The 23,899-nt window shown below is 35.8% G+C and overlaps 1 protein-coding gene across 2 annotated transcripts; it reads right to left on the bottom strand.

Moving 5' to 3' along the window:
- Positions 1-411: 411 nt before the first annotated feature.
- LOC117332431 (golgin subfamily A member 3-like) lies at positions 412-23,661 on the bottom strand. Of its 2 annotated transcripts, none has more exons than XM_033891329.1 (14): positions 23,512-23,661; positions 19,684-19,907; positions 18,734-18,936; positions 18,085-18,256; positions 17,625-17,737; positions 13,205-16,042; positions 12,774-13,005; positions 12,057-12,271; positions 11,347-11,625; positions 10,383-10,499; positions 9,669-9,794; positions 7,206-7,375; positions 5,833-5,946; positions 412-5,212 (listed from the first exon to the last, which is right to left on the bottom strand). In XM_033891329.1, exons 2-14 carry the CDS (start codon positions 19,862-19,864, stop codon positions 5,080-5,082), a joined length of 4,893 nt encoding a protein of 1,630 aa, XP_033747220.1. In that variant the 5' UTR covers positions 19,865-19,907; positions 23,512-23,661; the 3' UTR covers positions 412-5,079. The 2 variants fall into 2 exon arrangements, with proteins under 2 accessions (XP_033747220.1, XP_033747221.1); XM_033891330.1 differs by lacking the exon at positions 23,512-23,661 and adding an exon at positions 20,926-21,446.
- Between the last annotated feature and the right edge of the window lie 238 nt (positions 23,662-23,899).

Raw genomic sequence — 23,899 nt, 5'->3', positions numbered from 1 at the left:
CACAGGGGACTGTAACATTACTGTCTTATGTATAGTATATTACTGTCACAGGGGACTGTAACACTGTCACTGCCTCCTGTATAGTATTTATGTAACTATCACAGGGGACTGTAACATTACTGTCTTATGTATAGTATTTATGTAACTATCACAGGGGACTGTAACATTACTGTCTTATGTATAGTATTTATGTAACTATCACAGGGGACTGTAACATTACTGCCTCATGTCTTAATACATTACTATCACAGTCGACTAACATTATCATTTACTCCTTATGGTACATTGTACATTACTATCACAGGAGAATGTAACATCATCATTGCTTCCTCTGTTGTATATTTCTAACACAGGGGACTGTAAAATGGTATTTACTGCTCCTATAGCACATTAAATAACATGAACTATATATATTTTCATAGATTTTTTTTATTATTTCAACCCACATTTTTAATGAAATTGCAATAGATCTGGTTTATTATGACTGAAAAAATGGTACAAACTGGAATAAATATGTGACGGACATACATAAGTAGATATGACAGAAACCCTTCAATGAAATCAGCCCTATACACTTACAATGAAAATAAACCAATGATTGACAAAATGCAAATCGTAGTACATAACAGTATAAATGTAATGTAAAATGAAAGTAGGAAAAAGCACCCCTATGACAATGTAAATATTACCTAAATTTATAGTTAGAAAACAAACTCCTCTGACTGTATAAACCCAGTGTAAAGTGAAAGTAGAATATTGACCTCTTGATAAATACATATTTGTACCACTCTAATAATTTACCAAATGAATAATATTGTATGAAATCCCAAAAATAATCTTGTGAATATACATGTAGGCGTCATTGCAGCTAGTGTAATGTGATAGTGTTCACTGAAACACTGTACATGGATACAAATTTCTTCAAATGTAAAACCTGTTTATTGTACTCAGATCATCTATAAAATGACTGTAAATAGTAGAATGATGATTTTCATAACCTGTGACAAGGATTAATGTTTTCAAACACTATAAGCACTTTAGTCCAAATCATTTTGAAATCTTATATAACTTTCATTTTTTTTAATTGGTCTGGCTTTTGACTAACTTCATAATTAATGCCAGATTGATTTCGAAAAGTGGATAAAAACATCAGAATATTAAGCTCAAACATCAACAAATTTAAAGTGAATGATAAAAGACATGTTTAAGGGTTGAAACCAATAAATTAAATCAATATAAAGGATGTTTTATGTAGCTTTTAAACATTTAGATTTTAGATTTTTCAAGCTGTATCATACACATTCACTCATTCCAAGGCTGTAATTAAATAATGTAAAATAAAACTTTGACAATAATGAGGCAACCTCATAAAATATCACACAACATCAGAATGGCACCATTTCTACAACAACAAAAAATTTGAAGTATCATAAATGTTTATTTGATGATTAAAATGTGCGTTACTATGACGAAGAAATTAATTGAGATAAAAATTGCACTTAATGTCATATCATTATGAATCACAAGGGTAGCTTGTAGAAATGTGACACAAATATGGACTGAGTAAAATACATTACAGTTTTCTCATGTTCTTATAATTCATGAAAGAAATCATACCATGGAAAGAATGTTATTAAACTGAAAAAAATAAAATGAAATAACTATAATATGAAATATTTTAAGTGCAGACTAGCTAGTTAGTGTCAAACGTCTATGAAGGGGCATGGAACCATATTCCAGCATGAGATACTTTCCTATGGCAGCTTTGGGTGAAAAGGTATACAAGAAATTGATGGCCATTCGACAGGTCGTGAACAAAGGGCAATAACTCTGCAAGAATAAAATCATAGGAATAGAACCTATGCCATCTGTATATCAATCAGTAGTGATTATAGCAACTGGCATGGAAAACAAAATTTCTGTTGATAATCGCAGTGACCTTAAGCTTTCACAATCAGACCTTAACAGATATCTCGGATATTTCAGAAACCATTGCCAATGAAAAGAACTAATGTATGTATGACAGTAATCCCTATATTTTTACTTTTACATGTATAACAATTTGATGTTTGGTGCAAGATTTTTTTTTATTAAATTGTGTAGTCATAGTAACCTTGATCTGTGACCTTCAGACCTGACCCGAAATCCCAGGAAAATGATTTTGGTGAGGTCACACTGTATATAGTTGGAGTTCAATAGGACAAAAAATCTTAAGTCAGTACATGTACATACACAGAAAGAACCAATGCAGATAAAGAAATCTCGGTATTTCAAATTTTCAGAAAACATGTTGGCCTTGTAGAGATTAGCTCAGAAATGGCAAGTTTTAGCAAAAGATATCCTTAGTTGTTCTTTAGACCACTTTGTCAATCTACACTTCTTGTGGATAAAATATGATATTACACCGACAATTTATATAATGTACATTGTACATTAAATACACCTGTTCATTCTCGTGAACCTTTGAATCATCAATTCTTCTGTAGACCTTTCAAATGTGAAACTATTTGTGAAACTGTTTCTGTTGAAATTTCAAAATAAGGCAATAAATATGTCACCATTTGAAATAAGAAATTGAAATCTTGTGTACTTTGCAAGAGTGTCTTCATTTCTGGTGTACCTTTCAAACATGTCATCATTTCTTGTGTATTTCAGATCTGTCATCATTTTTTGTTTACCTTTCAAAATCATTATCATTACTTTTATACTCTTACAATTAAAATATCAATTGCATCATTTTGAACTCTTATGAAAAGATGTATACAATGTATATATTCTCAATTTAACAACAAGGTATTTTATACACAAACATTCATATCAATTGAGATTTTATCATTAATAATAATAATCATAAATGTTGCAGTTTATCATTTTTTGGTAAGAAAACAAAATATTTTCAAAACAATCCAACAGTCAACACTTGGGGTGTAGTAAACTGCACCATATAATCATAAAGTTCAGATCAACTTTAAGTCTGTTCACCGCAGTTTGACAGACAGATCAAAATAAATATATCAGGTATGACTGAGCCATCATACACAAAACTGAACTATTCCAGAAACGGAATCAACAAATTATTGCAAAATTTCAATGAAAAACATTGGATAGACATCACAACAGGCACAGCACAAGCATTTCTCAATATAAAAAAAACTAAGAGCAAACAAACAATTTAAGCACAAACAAACAATTCTAGGCACAAACAAGCCCAAGCCCAATAATTCTGAGTGTCTTAAAATGATACTCGGGTAGAAAGAAAAAGTAAGTTTCTATAAGTCTTGGATTCACATCCTAAAACATTCATGTATCTGTATATTAATTTGATTAAAAAGTATTAAGTGCACACAATGTTTGATTCATTGTAGCTTCTAAGACTTTATGTATCATTTTAGTATCTATGATGATAATCTTTAACTGTATGGCGATCCACTTTGTATTTTATCTACTCTTTCTGTACACATATATCTCTCTCTGGCTAAAATCGGAAATTCGGGAGATATCTTATGAATCTTATAATAATGAAATTGCAATGATGGAAAAATTCATTTTTCTGCCTACTATCAACAAATCTCTGTCTCTCTGCTATCAACAAATCTATGTCTTTCTGCTATTAACAAATGTTTAGCATCTTAACTTGACATCATTTATTTTACTTTAAATCTAAGAAGTACCATCTGTTAATGGAAAAATAGGCTGGAAATATCAGACAAACTAGTGGTGACTTGGTTATAAATACACTTGCTTTAAGGAACATCACAACGAAAAAATAAATATGAATATTTATTATCAATATTATATTTTTTCTTCTATGAAACAGGACTTTGTGTTAAGAAAAAACTACAAGAAATTAAATAATTATGTATAAATCTGACTTCTTTCTAAACTTAAAAAAAAGCAATCCCTGTTTAAATTTTGAGAAGTTGGTATTAAAATTCAGTTATACTGATATGACTTGAAAACATATAATTATGTACACGTAGGACACCATATAAACAGAAATAAATAAACATAATGTTAATTTCATAACACAACAAACAAACCTAGTTCGAAGGCAGTGTAGGTTTGAAGTACAACAGTCACTACATTGTATACCTAACATATTTTGGCCATTAATGACAATATCTGATTGGCACAGTAAAAAAAACTGGAAATCTTGGTTAAAATGTCCCCAACACAAACAAAACAATCGTTCATTAGCAACAATACAATAAAACAGTTAAAAAAATAAGCATCACCAATACATTATACCCAGACATACAATACTTAAGGTGGTTCAGTAATATATAACCTTCTCTTCCCTCCAGATAACAATGAATTAGACCAGATCAAAGGAAAGAAAATCTCATATAAAAAGACAAGGTGATATGGTTGAAATATTTCCCTATAAGGCAGTAATTGTTTAGATGAAAATCACAAACAGTTATGATTGAATAAATGGTCAATATACACATAAATACAATTTTTCTCTCATTGAAACACAGAGGTGATGATCTTGTTTATAAAATGGTTGTCAATGAGAGGCAAATAATATGTACATGTATGTAATGTACTGCATAATATAGAATGATGCATTCTAAATGGAAAACATCAAAGATAAAACACAGAAACATTGCCTTGGAATAATGAGAAAAACATTAAGAGTTGATAACTCCAGAATATTCACTTACCTGGTAAATCTATAACCTAATGGTTAGTTTTATATTTACCTGGAGTGTCTTTACATTCAAAAATAACAGATTTGACAGAAATTATAAAAATAAAACAAATCATAATGTTTTGCAATTGGAGCAGCAGTGTCACAACATTTGATAAAAATATGTACTAGAAGAAAGAATTATCCACACTGTTTAAATGAAAACAAGAGAAAGGATATTGATTCCATCCTGATTTTTCATGATGTGTTCTATCACAAAGATCAAGAATTTTCACCATCATTTGAAAATCTTCCTTTAGTAGGAAAGCTGTAAATTTCCTTTACATTATTGTTCAGATTATCAAGTTTCCATGGTAAACAAACAAAATCTGTGGCAGTATTAGGTAGAAAATCTGTTGCTCATTGTTTCCATAACAACTATGTGGTTAGATGTCAATCACTCCAGCCACACTTGCCCCAGCCAGAGAGTCCATCCCTTGACCATTGGTCATCACAGTTGTACTGTTGATGGTTTTTTTCACCATTCTCCGTAACTCATTCACCTGGTCCTCCACTGAACTGAAAGGTCAATTGTTTAACTAGTGAACATCAAAGTTGTGTTGATGGAAATAAAATAGCAAAGGTCAAAGGTGATAAGGTTAAATTGATAAGGTTCAAAGTTCATCGAGGTGAATAATGTTATTAAGATCAAATTAGCAAGGTTCAAAGGTGATTAGGTTAAATTGATAAGGTTCAAAGTTCATCAAGGTGAATAATGTTATAGAATCAAATCAGCAAGTGTCAAAGGTATTAAGGTTAATCTATTCAGGTTCAAAGGTCATCAAGGTAAAAAGGATCCTTGCTACGTCGAAGAGATTACTTTTTATTTTCAAAATGAAATATAGATATTGTATTCAATTTCACACATTGATTTTAAATCTGAATCAGTTTATAAAAAAAAATTTTTACATGCAGAAAATAAGACCTCTATAATTATACAGCTGCACTCCAAGGAGCTCAAATTATACTGTTTTTATGATAGCATTACGTACAGTATATGTCTGTTCATGTTAATTAACTTTTTTTTTCTGAGATTTATATCCCCTTATTTATTTCCATGCATACCTTTTATGCGAGTCTAAGTGTATAAATAATATAAAATGTTTTTATTTTCTTTATGACAGTTAAAAATGTTGTACCTCCAGGACTGCGTAGAAGTTTCTACGGTGCTAATATGTTCATCCATCTGCTTCTGAAGCCCTGTGATCTCTGATCTCAAAGAACTCAGACATGTCTGGAGATTGTCCAATGGTCTGAAATATATATATAAATCATTGATAATGACTTGAAGTTCTTGTATATCACAGCAATGTTGCGGTTTAAAAGCAGTTCACAAACAATTACCTGTGGTTATTAGGTCTTTCGCAAATAGGTAATGTCATTCTCAACTCCCTTGGGTGCATACAGCCAGAGGCCAACTCGATTTGAAATCTTCTCCAAAGAGAAGCCTTCTCAGAAGATTGTATTCCGTCATATGTATATATTTTAAGTAAACCAGAAGAACATAACCCAAAACAAACAAGTTTTCTCAAACACTGCGACACAAGCCTGTACATGTATGTGTTATAAATCCTTCTCTAGTGAAACTCATCACTCGCACAATTAACCATGGCCGCCGCCATCTTGGAAGATAAATCTTCCAGCTTCGAGATGGAAGAGGTAGAAGATTTTCCAGAAGCAGAAGAGCTACAAATCGAGTGACCAGAAGTTATATTCTAGAAGAAGAAGAGTGCAAATCAAGTTGGCTTCCGAGCTGCCATTTCACCTTCCTGACCACATGGGTTTTCCCCAGATAATCCAGTTTCCTCCCACAGTTAGACCCTTCGCTCGCTTCCATCCGGGTCAACAAGCGTGAGTAATATAAGTTGATATAACATGTTTCGCAATTGTTGTAAATAAATAAAGTTTACTTTTTTATGAAGTCCAGAGTGCTTTCCTTCTCATTAATGTTCATTATCATCATGGTGAAAAAATTCAATATTATACAGAAATGTATTTGATACACTAATGCCTACAGCATAAAATGATATAAATGGCAATGGTTACTCATATCTTGTAGTACAAACCAATAGCTTTTAGACAATTCAAAATTGTGTATATGTTTCGAAAAGACGCTTCAGACTTGTTATGCTGTTATAGAAACTATGAAGGTTGTAGATCAATACAATCCAAGAAAACAAGAATAGTCTTGTATATCTTCATACAATACCAAAAATTATATACTTAACTCCATATTACCACCCTCCAAAAATTTGTGTTTTTTTTTTTTATAATTTATTTCAAAGCCTATCAAAAGATAATTAAATAATGCAGTACATGTAATTTGATCATGCACTTTCTCTATAATTGAAATGCTACTTTTGGTCTTTTAAGTGATTTTTTTTATGAGTTGTCATAAATACCGGTAGATGTAAACTTCTACACTGTTGGTGCCTTTCATATATATTAGTGACAATCAGTATATACAGTGTCACACTGTAACATCTTATTTACACTCGAAGAGACCACTTACTTGCTCTCCAGTGCCTTGACTGTGGAATCCTGTAATAACTTCTCCACATTTTCCAGGTCGAACGGCAGAGGTGGAATCATGGGCAGGTCGTGACTTTCTACCTGTGTTCCAGTGTCACGCATACCACCTCCCTCTTCCTGGCTTGTTCCCTCATTCAGCTTCCGTGTTAACTACAGCACAAGGACATTGGAAGGATTATTTTGATGTAATTTATAGGATTTACATCATGTGAAACTAAAACAGTGACATCTCAGTCTATGATACCAATTTACTTTGTGATGTTGTTCCGAGGCCTTCAGTATGACTCAATACTGTGACATCTCGGTCTGTGATATGTGACATCTCTGTCTGTGGTATGTGACATCTCTGTCTGTGAAATGTGACATCTCGGTCTGTGATATGTGACATCTCTGTCTGTGATATGTGACATCTCTGTCTGTGATATGTGACATCTCGGTCTGTGATATGTGACATTTCGGTCTGTGATATGTGACATCTCTGTCTGTGATATGTGACATCTTGGTCTGTGATATGTGACATCTCTGTCTGTGATATGTGACATCTCGGTCTGTGATATGTGACATCTCGGTCTGTGATATGTGACATCTCTGTCTGTGGTATGTGACATCTCTGTCTGTGATATGTGACATCTCTGTCTGTGATATGTGACATCTCTGTCTGTGATATGTGACATCTCGGTCTGTGATATGTGACATCTTGGTCTGTGATATGTGACATCTTGGTCTGTGATATGTGACATCTTGGTCTGTGATATGTGACATCTCGGTCTGTGATATGTGACATCTCGGTCTGTGATATGTGACATCTCGGTCTGTGATATGTGACATCTCGGTCTGTGATATGTGACATCTCGGTCTGTGATATGTGACATCTCGGTCTGTGATATGTGACATCTCTGTCTGTGATATGTGACATTTCGGTCTGTGATATGTGACATCTCTGTCTGTGATATGTGACATCTCAGCCTGTGATATGTGACATCTCTGTCTGTGATATGTGACATCTCTGTCTGTGATATGTGACATCTCGGTCTGTGATATGTGACATTTCGGTCTGTGATATGTGACATCTTGGTCTGTGATATGTGATACCTCAGTCAGTGATATGTGACATCTTGGTCTGAGATATGTGACATCTTGGTCTGTTTTTTCTTGGCATAAAACTCACCATTAGCCTTTCAGATATCTACATAAAATTTTCTAAGAAATAGGTTAAAATTCATTGTCGGTATCTCGTGTAATGCTTTTATAGTGTTTTGGCTATCTCTGTCTGTTAATAATGACTCGCTCTCTACGTCTGTGGCGTTTTGAAAACGCGTGTGTTGATCCATGTTTGACAGATTCATGAGAGAAAACAAAATGTTAGGCTACCGTCTGCAACAACAAACAATCTGTGTCAATTAAACGCTTGCATGTCGTTGTGTCTTTCAAACGTTCTGACGACGTTACAGCAGGGGTGTGACAGTTTGCTTTGTGACAGTTTTTTCGAACTGTCACACGGTGTGATTGTCCTAGAAACACATGCGCAATCCTCTCGAGGCTGATAGTCAAATTATCACATTACTTTTATATAGAGAAAAAAACGTAAAGGTATAATAAATCAGTCTGTGATATGTGACATCTCTGTCTGTGATATGTGACACCTCGGTCTGTGATATGTGACATTTCGGTCTGTGATATGTGACATCTCTGTCTGTGATATGTGACATCTTGGTCTGTGATATGTGACATCTCGGTCTGTGATATGTGACATCTCTGTCTGTGATATGTGACATATTGGTCTGTGATATGTGACATCTCTGTCTGTGATATGTGACATCTCTGTCTGTGATATGTGACATCTCGGTCTGTGATATGTGACATCTCTGTCTGTGATATGTGACATCTCTGTCTGTGATATGTGACATCTCGGTCTGTGATATGTGACATCTCTGTCTGTGATATGTGACATCTCGGTCTGTGATATGTGAGATCTTGGTCTGTGATATGTGACATCTCTGTCTGTGATATGTGACATCTCGGTCTGTGATATGTGACATCTCGGTCTGTGATATGTGACATGTGATACCTCGGTCTGTGATATGTGACATCTCGGTCTGTGATATGTGACATCTCGGTCTGTGATATGTGACATCTCGGTCTGTGATATGTGACATCTCGGTCTGTGATATGTGACATCTCGGTCTGTGATATGTGACATCTCGGCCTGTGATATGTGACATCTCGGTCTGTGATATGTGACATCTCGGCCTGTGATATGTGACATCTCAGCCTGTGATATGTGACATCTATGTCTGTGATATGTGACATCTCTGTCTGTGATATGTGACATCTCAGTCTGTGATATGTGACATCTTGGTCTGTGATATGTGACATCTCTGTCTGTGATATGTGACATCTCGGTCTGTGATATGAGACATATCTGTCTGTAATACACACTTACCTTGTGATGTTGTACCGAGGCCTTCAGAGTGGCTCGTAACTGTGACATCTCAGACTGAGATACAGATTTCTCCTTCCTGGCTACAACTAGCTCCTGTCTCAAATTCTCCAGCTCTGTTTGCTGATTCTGCAAAAGGTATATTCCTAAACTTATTTTGGTGTATAGAGTACTTCTTTAGAACAAAGCTTTTGAAATGGTCATAATGAATAGTTTATAACATCCGTTTTAAATAAGCATCACTGAAGCTGTCTTTGGTTACATTTTTTTAACTGTCATATATATTTTTAAATGAACAGATCTATATTTTTTGTACCAGGTAATGCTGTAAAATACAGGTATCCTAACACCAAGAAATGTATTTCAGCAGCTGTAATGCTTAAATTTTAACTGCAATCCACTGGAAATCTTAGCATTTTACATTTCACATTTATTAATCAAGAGATCATTTTTTTAATGTTGTTATACATGTCTTTAAATAATCTACTGGGGTGAAACATTGCCATATGGATTTGAAATTATGATATAGATCTGACTTCCTGGTCAATATTACTTGAAATATGAGGTCCATAAAACAGCACATCAACCTCATTTTTACCCTATCTGGACCTGCAAGGTCTTAAACTCAAGACTTTGTCTTCACTCATTATCATTCCTTCAGATTGATATTACAATATGACAACCTCATCGTAAGTCCATAGTTGATCAATTACTCACCTGAACAGTTTTCTGAAGGTCTTCGATCTCGATACCCTGCCTTTGTTCCGCTAATGACCTTTGACCTGTGAGAGCCTCCACTTCGCGTGACTTTTGTTCTAACTGCCATTGTAGACTCTGAAAGGTAAAAATAAATAGATATTACACAAGTACAGATTTTGTTTAGTCCCTGTCAGTTTTTGGGGGGGGCTTAACATATCCATGAGTTTATTCTCAAATTGATTCCAATGAAAAAATTCTGAAATGGCTGCTTCAGCTTTAAAACTAAGGATATCCCTCAAAGACAGACTCAGTAAGTTTCTAATTGTAAATCATGAAATGTAAGGGAAATTTCAAATAATATAGAAGGCCAAATTACTGTTGCTTTCGTCTATAACAAGCATACAATTCTCTCCAAATACATATTTCGTTCTGAATCTATTTTTGTTACTTGGACCAAAGGGACCTTGACCTTTGACATAAAAACAATAAGGTTTATCTTTAAACAAAAGGAATAAGCATGTCAGAAAGAAGTAATTACAATGTATACAATTTGTCAGTAATGAATTTAAACATCTGGCTGAAAAAGATAAATTACAAGAAGCCCTCCTCCTCCCTCGACCCCTGGGGTCAGCCTCTTAATTTGTACAAGTTTGAATCCCCATCACCTAAGGATATTTTCACTCAAATTTGATTAAATTCCCAGTTAACAGTTAGGAAGATGTTGTTTGAAGAAATTGTTGATGGACAATGAACACTGCAGTACAGCATTAGCTCATCTTGGCTATTCGGCCAGGTGAGCTAATAACGCAAGAACAATTTATTACTAGCAACGAAGACAATGTCAGTTGAATAATAGTATATTTCCTTGAGCTTTTTGAAGTTTGAAGATTAATATTGCTACAGAAAACAGAAACAGATATGTTGGATGGATGGACAGACAAAAGGATATCACAAATGTCAATCAAAACAGTAAATTTCATACGGTCATCTGTTCTTGTATGATTGGTTCCCGTGCGAGATTGTCGGTCAGTTCCTGCTTAACCCTGTCCAGTTGGTGGGCAAGTGACTTGTTCTCTGCATCCAATGTACTGATCTGACTGCTCTGTACAGCCTGTAGTTGCTTGCTGTTGTCCAGCTCACTACGTAAATTCGCCAATTCGTTTGACCGGTGGTCAAGATCCTGCTGGACACTATCTCTGTCTGTCTTCACTGAATCAAGGTGGCGCTTTAATTTCTTATTTTCAGAAATCTTGGTGCCAATCTGGAAAATGTTGAATAAAAATTCTGATGATTTATCTACGCCAGTGAAGGATAGCCATTAAGAAGATATGTTACATCATACATCTGTAGTTTTACTAGAGTTATCACCCTTTGGTGAAATTTGTATGTAATCCCTTTTGAAATTGAGTTTGGTGATGACCCTTTAGTAAAGGAGGTTCATGTCAAAGGAAGTCAGAATACATACTTAAGACAATTAAATGGAGGCAAATATATTGTATATAATAAAATTTAATTATTAAATTATTTGATTTTTTTCAAATTTCAAGGGATATTTATTTGTTATATTAAGGCATTCTTAACTTACTTTGGAATGACCACCACTAAATGGAGAGATTTGAAAGTTATCTTTTTTCTCTTTGTTGTTATATACTGAATTGGTTAAGTGTCAGACAGTATGGAGGTAAACCATACCTGCTTTCTAAGTTCTCTCTGTGAATCTTTCTCCTGTTTTAATTTATTTTCTAAATCCTGGACCACACGGTTATGTTCCGCTTCCTCCTTCTCACGATCCTGCACCTCCCCGCGGGTCAGATTTTGGAGGTCAACAAGTGCAGATTCACGCCCAGCCAAAGCATCCTCAAGCTGCGAGATGTGATCCTTTAAAGCAGTATTGGTCTGCATCAAACCTGAAAACATGTTATGGTTAATATTTAAAACTTGGTGATTAACATTAATATATCAATTTACCCAAAGGTCATTTAGGGTGCATTAACAGCACTGTGTTACTACTGACCTTTCACTAAATTGACAGGGGTTCAATTTGCCGACTAGACATTAAAAGGTATGGGAACACCTGTCTGATTATGTTGGGATTTCATTAGATACCCCAGTTTCCTCCTGCACTAAGACCTCTTGTATGCTGCCATTTGGGCCAACAGGCAAGACTTATGTAGCTTATTATTACATGTTATAACTTATTTCGAATTGTTGCCAAATAAATGACTGTCTATAGTTAAATAATCTAGGAAAGTGCCTATATAAGTGGGCTGGCTAAGTTAAGATATTTCTATGTCTAAAATCACAATACAACACCCCCCACTTGTCCCTACTCCTAGCCCCCCCCCCCCCCCCCCCCCCCCTCGTCCCTTCCTAGACCTACCTGCCACTCGTCCCTTCTCCTAGACCTACCTGCCACTCGTCCCTTTTCCTTCTCCAGATCCAGGGACAGGTTCTGGTTATCCCGCTGAAGGCCCTCTGAATCTACCTGTAACTCCTGAACACGAGCAATTTCTTTCTCAAGAGCAGCCAACTGCTGACTGTACTCTTGAACTTCCAACTGCTTCACCCGCTGAAGTTCCTTTAAGTCATTCTCAAGGGTTTGTTTCTGGAGTTTTGTGTTTTCCAGTTCTGCTGCTATACACTGAAACGGAATTATTAATGAAATATTTAAGAAATAAGAACTCCGTAGAAGAGGTTGATTCATTTTCATTTCAAGAGATATTTTGATGAGGTTGGACTTTAATTGGCTCTAGACAATTTTTGCTCAAAGTGAAAATTTCTATGTAAAATGTTACATAGCTTTAATGTATCTGTAAGCTGTGTAATAAACTTTTAATTACCTGTAATTCAGTCTTCAGCTGGTCCTGTTGTTGGAGCATGCTCAGATCATACTTCCTGTTTGCCATCGACAGTTCTGTCTCCATTTGTTCCTTCTCTAAGGTCATCTCTCGTAGTTTACCAGTCAACAGTTCAATATTTGACTCCAATACACTTTGTCTTTGGGCAAGTTCACTTTGAAGTGACTTAAGGTCTACATTGAGTTTGGCAACTTTAGCTTTTTGCTTTGTCAAATCTTTCTGATGCTGTTTATCTGACTTTTTCATCATGTTTTTCAATTCTGTGTTTTCGTTCTGAAGCTCCTCTAAAGCCGGAGATGACTTGTCCTCTCCGAGATCCTCTTCCATCTGAGAAAGTTTCTGATTTGTGTTAAGAAGTTCTGCCTCCAAACGCTCAACGTTCCTCTCCTTTTCTATTCCAGTACCCTTCAACGCCTCTAACTCTGTATTAAGAAACTTCACTTCTTCTTCGAGATGCACTTTCTGTGTTCTCATCTCATCCACAACCAGCTGGTGTTCTTCCTTCTCTCTATCTACAGCATGATTGCCTTTCTTTTCCTTCTCCAAATTCTCCCTTACAATTATTAGCTCTTCTTGGAGTGCAGCCGTTTCCTTCTTCTGTTCATTGTATTCTATTGTCCTATTTCCTAATTCCTGCTTCATGTGGCGGAAATTCTTTTCGACTTTTCCCATATTTCCTTTTAGACTAGCAAGAGCATTATCCACAGATTGTTTCTCCTCCTTAGCTGCCTGAAGAGAAATCTCTACAGCAGCTTTTTCTTCCTTTAGTTTCCAGATCTCTGATTCCTTCTCACTGAGACTTGACTGGAAAGCCTTCAAGGCACTTTCCACTTCTATCAACTTCTGTTGCAGTTCCTCAACAGCAAGGTCCCTTTCGATCACACATTCCTGCGACAAAGCCAATTTTTTCATCAGATCAATTTGCTCATTTTCCAAAGTGAGAATTTGAGACTGTTTTCTCTTTAGGTCTTCCTGTGCCTTGTCAAGATGGTTCTCCAGTTCAGAAGTCATATGCATCAGTGTATGTGCCCTAGAACGTTCCTGCTCCACTGATTGTAACTTCGTATCAAACGTGTCCTCCATCAGAACTCGTTCACGCTGAATTTCCTGGAATGCAGCTTCTCTGTGCATCATATCTGACTCAATGTTCTCCAGATGCTTGGCCAACATCTCTTTATCCTTCAGAGCTTTCTGCTGTATGTCTTTTGTCTGTTGGCGAAGCTTGGTGTTTTCCGTGCGGAGACGTTCAATGATGCTGCCTTGTGAGGTAACCTGTGCTTGAAGCGTGGTCAGTTCATGTTGTAACGTCGTCCTGGCAACCTGTGCCGCCTTCAGTTGCTGCTGGTACCAGTCCTTGGTGTTGATCAAAGCTACAAGATCATTTTTCGATGTCCTAGCATCATTTTCAGACTCCATTTTTGCCTGTAGAACCGTTTGAACCTCAACATATAGTTCAGCAATTTTATTTTTCAGAGCTTGAATTGTCATTTCTTTTGCGCGTACATCATCCCGAATTTCTTTCATCCTGATTTGAAGTTTGTCATTTGACTCCTGAGACATTCGGAGTTCCTCATGTTGTATTGTAAACTCAGAATTTTTCTCTTCAAGAAACTTATGAGCTGAACCCAACGACTGTTCTAAAAGATGTTTTGACCTTTGTATCTTTTCAAGCTCTAATTTCAGACTTTCACACTGGGCGTCACTGGCTGTCTGGCGATTTGTCTCCAGTTGTAGTTTCAAAGAGGCAAGTTTGGCCTGTAGTTCTGCCCGCTCTTGGCGAGTTGCATTTGCTTCTTCAGACAACATCTCCAGCTGTCCTTCAAGTTTTGCTTTCTCTCTTAAGACAACATCAAGCTGTTGTCCACCTGATTTGATTCCAGGAGTTTCAGCAACAGGTTGTCTTGGCAACATTTTGTGCAGTTGTTTAAACAAAGGTCCGGTCTGAGGAATGACCAGACTAGGTTTGTTTGGTGTACTTGACAACAGCTTTGAAGGTTGAAATTCTGTTTGTGTGGGTTCCGTGTCTAACCCAGGGATTCCTGAATCACTGAATGATGATGTTGGGTGTCCACCACTGGAACTCTGAGGTGAAGCTATGGATCTGTCAGCCTCTGAAGTTACAGAGGTCATGCTAGCAGCAGTGTTAGTCTGAGGGGGACGGAAAGAGGTCTCCTTCACGGGGGGCGAATAACTACGTACAACATGAGGTTTTGATGTGAACATACTTAAGTCCACTTGCTTTACAGGTGGAAGAGATTTGAGAAAACTGTCTGTGTCACTTTGAATTAAATTGTCAAGTTCACTTGTAGCACTAGAAACACTTTCGTCCCTGTCCCCTACCCCGGAGCCTACCTCACTCTCACTGTCTTCACCCCCTAGGGAGTAACTATCCCTGCCCTCAGGCATAGATTTCTCCTTGGCAGGGACAGACTGAGGTGCACGGCTAGATCCACTGAACCATGACGTCTTCTCCTTCACTGTTGTGATACTACCAGCTGGTATCTGAATGAGTTCTGGAGAACGAGACGTTACCTGAAGTTTTGTTGGAGTTATCTCCCCTGATGAAGTTTCTTCCTTCTGACTGCCATCTTTCTTAATTGGAGCTGGTGATGGCGTTGAACTAACAACTTGTGAGTTTGGATTTGTCTCCGTTTTAGATATTACTTGGTTTTGACTTTGATACTGTGACACAGATGTCTTGTATGGAATGTTTGCTGCGGTGGCACTCTGTGGATACGAGGTACAGTTGTTTGATGTATTTTCATAATAGCTTGGTGAGACGGAGGGTGTGACTATTGGTCCTGAGGCTGACATGCTCACCTGAAATTGACAGAAATGCAAAATATGTATCAAACATTAAGACATCATTAGGCTGTGATAAAGAGATACCTAAAACCTTTTTTCATACCATATTTAGACATAACAAGAGTATCTAATCAGAGGATCTTACTTAATTTTCAATTTGATTTGAGATTTATGAAATGAATTCATCGTCTTACAAAGTCTCTGACAAGGTAAAATGAAAATTTGTGACAGGTTTCATAAACTGCCTATAAACTGGAAATAGATAAAATATTTGTTGTGAAAGAGCAACGAAAAACACATTCCTGTTGAGTACCCCGACAGGAATTGAACCTGAGTCTCCAGCCATGAGCGTGATAAGCTATGGCACAACCCACTGAGTCAAAGAAGCATGCTCCATAAACTGAGTAACAGACTGTAGTTCACACTATGTACACGCCAAACCGACCCGTTCATTTTACACATTAGTGGGTTATCGGTGTAGGTGTCAGTCCCTGTGTACTACTGTCAAACCTCGATGATTCGAACTTCGTTGATTCAAATTTCTCGCTGTATCAAATTTTTTGCTTGGTCCCGAATTTCCTCACTATATAACGCTACTAACGAACCTATGTATGATTCGAATTTTTACGAATCGAAGTTTTCGACGTATCTAACTTTTTTAATGGCCTGTTAGCTATGATATTATAGGTAATGCACATCTCATGATTAAAAAATTCACCTGTACTGACCACTGGACAGGTGTTTGTCGTGACCCCCTCGTGTTGTCACTCCCGATCATTGGGTTAATCAATAATCAGACCCAATTGATAGATAATAGGTGTATTAAGAAGCCATGACATTCAATCACCTCTGTATAACATACTAGTAGTCGTCTTTGATGATCTCCGCCGCCATTGAAATCAGCGGTCGGTAAGTAAATTTTACGGAACTTATACATAAATATCCATATAAATAGATTATTTGTCATTCAATAATACATTCTCCGACTGATCGGCATTCCGTATTTTATATGCATGTTAACGTAAACACATGCGTCTTAGCAGAAAAAACTTTAACGTATGTAAGTGTGCATTGTACTTCTTTCGTATTGCATCCGATACATAGTTTATTTAATTAATAAACTGCTTAGGTATAATTGATGAAATGCATTTTTATTTTGTTGAGTTTGAGGTAAATTACCTAAACTTTTTGATGTGAGCCTGACAGACCTGACGATCAACAGGGACATGTAACGTAATTATCAAGAAAACATTGATCTATTGTCAACCATGAATAATTCGAAGTCCTCTGTTTCAAAGTTTTTCTGTTAGTCCCTTGAACTTTGAGACATCAAAGTTTGACTGTAATTAAACAAAGTATAGAATTTAATCTTAGTTTACTTTTTTAATATTTCAACGCAAAGCAAATTTACCCCATGCCTATTTTTCTTTTAAAAATTATATTTTCTATCAATTTGACTCTAACGTTAAAGACATCTTACTTAGGTCACACAAGAATAATTTATCAGTACCATGGAAATAAACAGGTCTCAAAGAACCTTTATGTTACCAATTACTATTCCCTGCTATATATGTATCAAGCTCCTGTACAAAATTACCTCGGAAACAGCAGCCGGTTCCTTTCCTTGATTCTGTGCTTTCATTTTTTTCTCAGCCTCAGCCACAATCTGTGCAACAACTTCAGGTGAAGCAGGAGTCAGTTTCTTGTCACCTGTAAACCACAGTTTCTTATCTTCTTATTTCGGTTCTTTACTTCATGAAGAATGCTAAATGTTATATTCTGTACTGCATATAACCTAAATATGGCCTCAACGTATCTTGTGTTATCTTTTCAATAAGAAATTTTGTTCATTTTGCACTTTTTTTCAAACAGGAAAGCAAACTAAATATATCATACTGAATCTTTTCTTTGCTAAAACCACTAGAAAGACATTTTAATCTTTATTAACAACTTATATAATAAATGTACATACATAAATTATGTATTAGTTTAGAAGTCAAGAGAATTGGGCCACCTTGACCTTTAGTCTTGATAACCTATTGACCAATCTGACCCACCTATGACAGACCACTGGAGGTGCAAGGCTTCAGCCACACTTTCGAATGCCTGAGCCCCATCCTTCTCTGGGAGGGAGGGGTCGGTAACCCCAGAAGCAGGAGCAGACATTATGAATGGCTTTCTTAATTTGGTGATTTTTTTCTTTCGTATGGATGTAGTGTTGGCAGAAACCTGAAATCAAACCGATAACGAATAAAAACATTTGAGGATGAATGCTGCCTTATTGTGACATGGTGACTTAAGGATGTATGCTACCTTATATTACTGTGACATGGAGACTAAAAGATGAATGCTACCTTACTGTGAAATATATGCTATTTCACCAAGACATTAGTATGCTAAAAGAGCTGCAACTAAAAACCTATAATGTATTTATCATGAGGATACTGATGTTTTTGTTGCCATTAAAATCTATACAGGTTAAAATTGTTTATAAGAGCGTGGGGTTCTCCTTTATTTCAAGTACAGAATCTTACACAAAAAACATTACGCTTCTTTAAATTCTTGAGTCAGTGTGAACGGCCAAGATCAATTTATATAAAGACTTTTTTCTTCTGAATCAGATATGGAAATTATATTTAATCAAAATAAGTAGTACTATTTTTGACATGTTGATTTCCGACATAAATAATAATTTCATCACTATACCTGGAACAATGTCCTTATGTCTGTGGGAATCACTTTAGAAAAGCTTTTACGTGTGACGTAGCCGTCGTCAGGGTTGATCAGTGCATGCAAGTCGTCCTCCGCATGTGAGGAACACACAGACTCGCAGTAGACTTGGGAGCTCTTCAAACGACTTGGCTGAGGAACTGCCCGGGAGCGACTTACAAAGTTGTTCTGTCTGTCTTCTACAGTAAATATTACAAACAAGATTGAGATGCCATCAACTTTAATCATATTTGCATGAAATATGTAGGCCTTAAAACTAATTTTTTGTTACCTGGTATGTTCCAGGCAATCAATTAGACCCTTTTCTGTCCAAAGTCCCAAATTCATTAGGTATATGGTCCATCCAATACTTCCCACAACATAACTTTCCAGATCATGACAACGGTTACAATTATCATTATTTCTTATCAAATTCAGAATAATTTTGATTTGCAAGTTTAAAATGATAATGATAAGAATAATGTAAAAAACAATCATCTCTTTTGATCAAATTTCAAAATAATAACAATAATACAAAATAATGTCAAAATATTGGACTATCATTTAAACACAATGAAATATGACTCATAATTTGAATCATATAAATGGAATTTGCTTCACAAATATTTTACATGGTGGCTCCTATAAACAATCTTTTACTGTTAATTTGAAGGGCTAGGACTTGGCATGTGATTCAAGCTAGTTGGAGACACTGTCAGCTTTTCATGGAAATCATGGGAAATTATTACATATTTTTTCTTTAGAAATTCTGAGTTTTGAACAGACAGGTGTCTTGTGCACAAAAACATTAGCAATGGTTGGCAGAAATATTGCAAATCTTTTTATTAAAACACGAAGAGTAAATGTCCCACAAGTCTAACAGATTGATAAAAACCCTATCAAGTCTAGTACTTGACCTTCCATTCCCCGAAAGTTGATATAACTACCTTTGTTGGTGACTGATTGTGCGTAGGTGTGAGCAGACGTAGTAACAGAGGTGGTGCCACCTACAGAGAAGTGCGAGTCATAGTGGACAATGTTGCTGAAAGAGTCTAGTTCACCGGAAGGTGAAAGATCACCCTCATCAAAGGTCACCTGCTGGAGGTTGAGGTCAAACTTTGGCTCCATAGGAGCATCCACACCCTATGGTGACACACCTTCCTTCAGCTACCTGTAAGTACAAAAGTGTAGCTTTGATGAACTAGCAGGGTAATTATACTTAATTATAACATAAAACAGGAAAACATTCTTTTTTTCTAATATTTTTGCTGTAAGCTTCTTACATGATTCAATGTCAGCATCAAAAGATCTCTGGGCATCCAGTTGACCCTTGACTTTTAGTTTAGCAACTTTAGAAGTCTAAACACCATTTCCCAGAAATCTGAAGGGTCAAAACATGTCAAATAGACATGTCCCTTCAATCCCAAAGGTCAAATATGATTTTGGGGAGTCAAAAACATATTCTCAAGGGATCTTCTGGACGCCCTGAATCTTATACGCCATTATATATATATGTATATTTATCCTGCAACTGCCACCGCATTGTCGGAATACACCCACCGTATATATTTTTGCTGTATACGGCAGTGACGGAAAACAGCTGTATTTTGGAATCTGAGCACGTGCGTCAGTTCGACTGACCTACTTCAAAGTGAAACTACGTTTAAAAGGCGAACATATTTCTATCATTTTACACCGTTTCACTTCAAAATGATTATTTTTTATGAGTATTTTTATGACTGTTGCAGGATAAATAGAATACATGGTCAGTGTCTTAAAATATAAGCTGTATTTTTGGCTCGGGACAGAAAGACAAAAGTGGCTCGCCAAGGCTCGCCACTTTTGTCTTTCTTTACCCTCGCCAAAATACAGCTTATATTTTAAGACACTGACCATGTATTCTCTATATATATCTAGACATACACATCATAATTACTTTGAAGTACTACTATGTTCCCATGGACAATATCCAAATAGAACTATCTCCCCAGAAATATTTTCTAAGTTGATTGGTGTCTCAAATTTATCAGCATTGTTTAAGTAATATAAACTGTCATAGTGAAAAATTTTTCATTTTTTTCCCCAAAGACCTCATATTAAATAACATAATATCTTGTTGAAGGCGCTTATTAAAATGTATATCGTATATTAATAGCCAAAGCCGTAATTTCACAAATACCCAAACTTACCAGGTTCACAGACCAATTAGTCTTTATGGTTGTTATGTAACATGTTTAAACTGAAAAAGACTGAGCTTCGATATTATGCTGCAATAAGAGAAAGGTTAATTTTGGTGAGGATATTAATGGAGCACAGTTATGATTTCAGTATATATTTGATGTGAGCTGCAATTACAATATGAAGCTGCTATAAAAAAAGTTAATTGTGGCGAGGATATAAATAGAGCACAGTTAAAATTTCATTACATATACAGTAAGTGTGCAGACTGTTACTAGGCATCCTAAGTCACTTACACACAAAAAAGCCCTTCCATTTAAAAATAATTTGAATGTAACAGAATGAATGTAATAAAAATTCCAGTCTGAATTTGATCACAGTGCAATCCCTAAAATTATTCGAATATGCAAATAAAGTTTGACATCATACAGAACATATTTAAGATTTCCTCAGGCCCTGAAACCAGACTCGGACATTCTGACAACTAGCTGATGTCTTGTTTTAAAGTTGTATATATACATGAAGCTGTCAGAATATCCAAGTCTGGTGTCAGGCCAGAGGAATCTCCTACATCCTTTAACTGGCCTGCAATCAACAAAGTTCAAACTCAATGGATTAAATGAGTGTACATGTAAAATAACCTAGATCAACCTTAAATATATTTTAACTTAACAGGTATCTGTGTGTTGACAAAATGTCTCCAACTTCTGAATTGTTTAATGCTATTATGGCAACAATATACATGTAGATTAAATCATTATGTATATATTTATCTAAGAGTTTATTGGTCTCAAGCTGATCTGACATTCAATTGTCACCATGCATCTATCATATACATGTATGTAGACTGTTCCATATACATATATATAGGTCAAATAAATAGAATGATAAGAGCTAAATCCTTTAGATGATTCAGCTGAATGCACAACACTAAGTAAAATTTTTTCCATTCAGAATTTCTTAATCTATTTCATATAACTATTATTAACATAAGTAGTCGAATGCACAACATTCTCATTTACATCAGACACTAAGCACAAAATATCTCCATTCTAAATCTATTCATTACAACAATTATTAAAAAGAGTAGCAGAAATGGATGCATAAACATAAACTTTTCATTTAAAAAAATTCCCAAAAAAGTTAAGTCTCAAACATGTTGAAAATTTAAAATGGAATATATTTCTGTATTTATATATCTATTTTTATTCAAAGTAGACAGAAATATTATTTTCCTTTCCAAGGTGACTAGATATACAAATAAGGTGATTAAAATCCTCCAAAGAATATTCAATGTTATCTGACTCTCTACGTAAATGTAAATTAAGTATTTTCAACTATTCACTGGTCAATAATTTTTTACTGTTGACTGACGATAAACATCTGCACATGCCAAAACACTCAAATTATTATGATAAAGCATCTTTCTGATTGTGATTTGTAAACAGTATCTCTAGAAATGCCTAGATTAAAAGCCAGCAAGGTATAAAGAAATGAATGAATTCTATTTAGCCTATATTAGTTGTAGGATGAAGCACTATAGAGACTGAGTGAGAGGTTGCTGTAAATTAGTGCAGGAAGGGTATTATTCATTTCCCCTTCCTTTTACAGATTCTGTACCATTGACCAATCTAACTATAAGCTACATGCATATGATATTGAGAAACTTCTTTTGAGCTTAAGAACCTGGATTGTGGTTGTTTTCCGTGACAAAGTCTTCGTGTCTGGTATAATATATGCATACTAGAGAGCAAGAAGTCACTAGTTTCAAGCCCAAGCAGACAGGGTTTTAGTCATTACCCAAATAAGGTGTAAGGGCCAGAGGAAACTCGGGCCAACTTCAAATTTCCGTCATATTTAATTTACTGCGACAATGTTAGAGGTTTTACACGGCGAGATACAGGTGCCATGTAACAGTTGGCAAAATCAAATCCGATAGTAAAAGGGCAAACCAGCGGCCTCCTAAGTACCGTCATGTAATGACAGATAGCAGAATAACAAAATTGAGTGATCATGAAGAGACTTAAGCTTATTATCGAACACAAATTAGTTAACACTTTAGATGTTACTGATGTACAAGCTACAGGCCGTCTCCAAAGGTCTATTACATATCCATCAAATTTGAAGGTTTATTTTCTCACAAGTGCAGATCACAATTTCCAAAATTTGAGCTAGTTCCACAGGAAAACATAGACAGACTTTCCTCTGGTTCCGACACCAGACTTTGACATTCTGACAGGTAGGCCTATAAGTACTTTGTATTTGTCTATTTTAAACCTGATCATGATCACATATATACAAAGAGGGTTTCACAGCTTGATACTCAATCTTAAGCAGTATCGAAGTTTTAAGCTGTCGGCCAGAAATTATGAACATCTAAAATAACCCTTTGAGAGACATTTGAACACTCATTCACACAACTATGTAGATCTAGCTAGCCATACAGTACACAGTTAGCATCGTGGCAGACCCACGGCAGCAGGCATGCGTGTTTCGTGCAAGTTTGTTAGCCGAGAAGTTACCGTCTGTAGTTAAGCTATGCTTAGGTTATGAAACTTAATAAGCTTATGGCTGAAAAGCGGCGGAAATTGCCGTACCATTCTCTGTCCAGAGACGAAATACTGGTAACTTCTTCGACAAGTTCTGTCAAGACCGACTTCCTGCCATGTTGTGATGTTGACATCTCGTACCTTCGCGAGATTTGACAAACTACACGAGATTCAAGTCTAAGGTCTCTTGTACGCCGCGACCGGTTCTGAAATTGATCTCCGGATTAAAAACTTTTGACCGAATTCTAGTTTTCTGCAAAGATGAAATCCATAAAAATATTTTTAAAACAAAAATTACACGTAATTGTATGTTTCGCATAATGCGTGAGCCGTTTTGAGACGACTATATATATCAAAGGTGCTGTTGCAGAACCGCCCACAGGGGCTTGGCACGATTTTCCAAATGATAGTCCATATATATATATGTATATAGTAT

This window comes from Pecten maximus, chromosome 8 (assembly GCF_902652985.1).
Source record: "Pecten maximus chromosome 8, xPecMax1.1, whole genome shotgun sequence".
NCBI classification, from domain to species: Eukaryota; Metazoa; Mollusca; class Bivalvia; order Pectinida; family Pectinidae; genus Pecten; species Pecten maximus.
The sequence above is the reverse complement of the archived record's forward strand: the minus strand, read 5'-3'. Positions and strand labels throughout refer to the sequence as shown.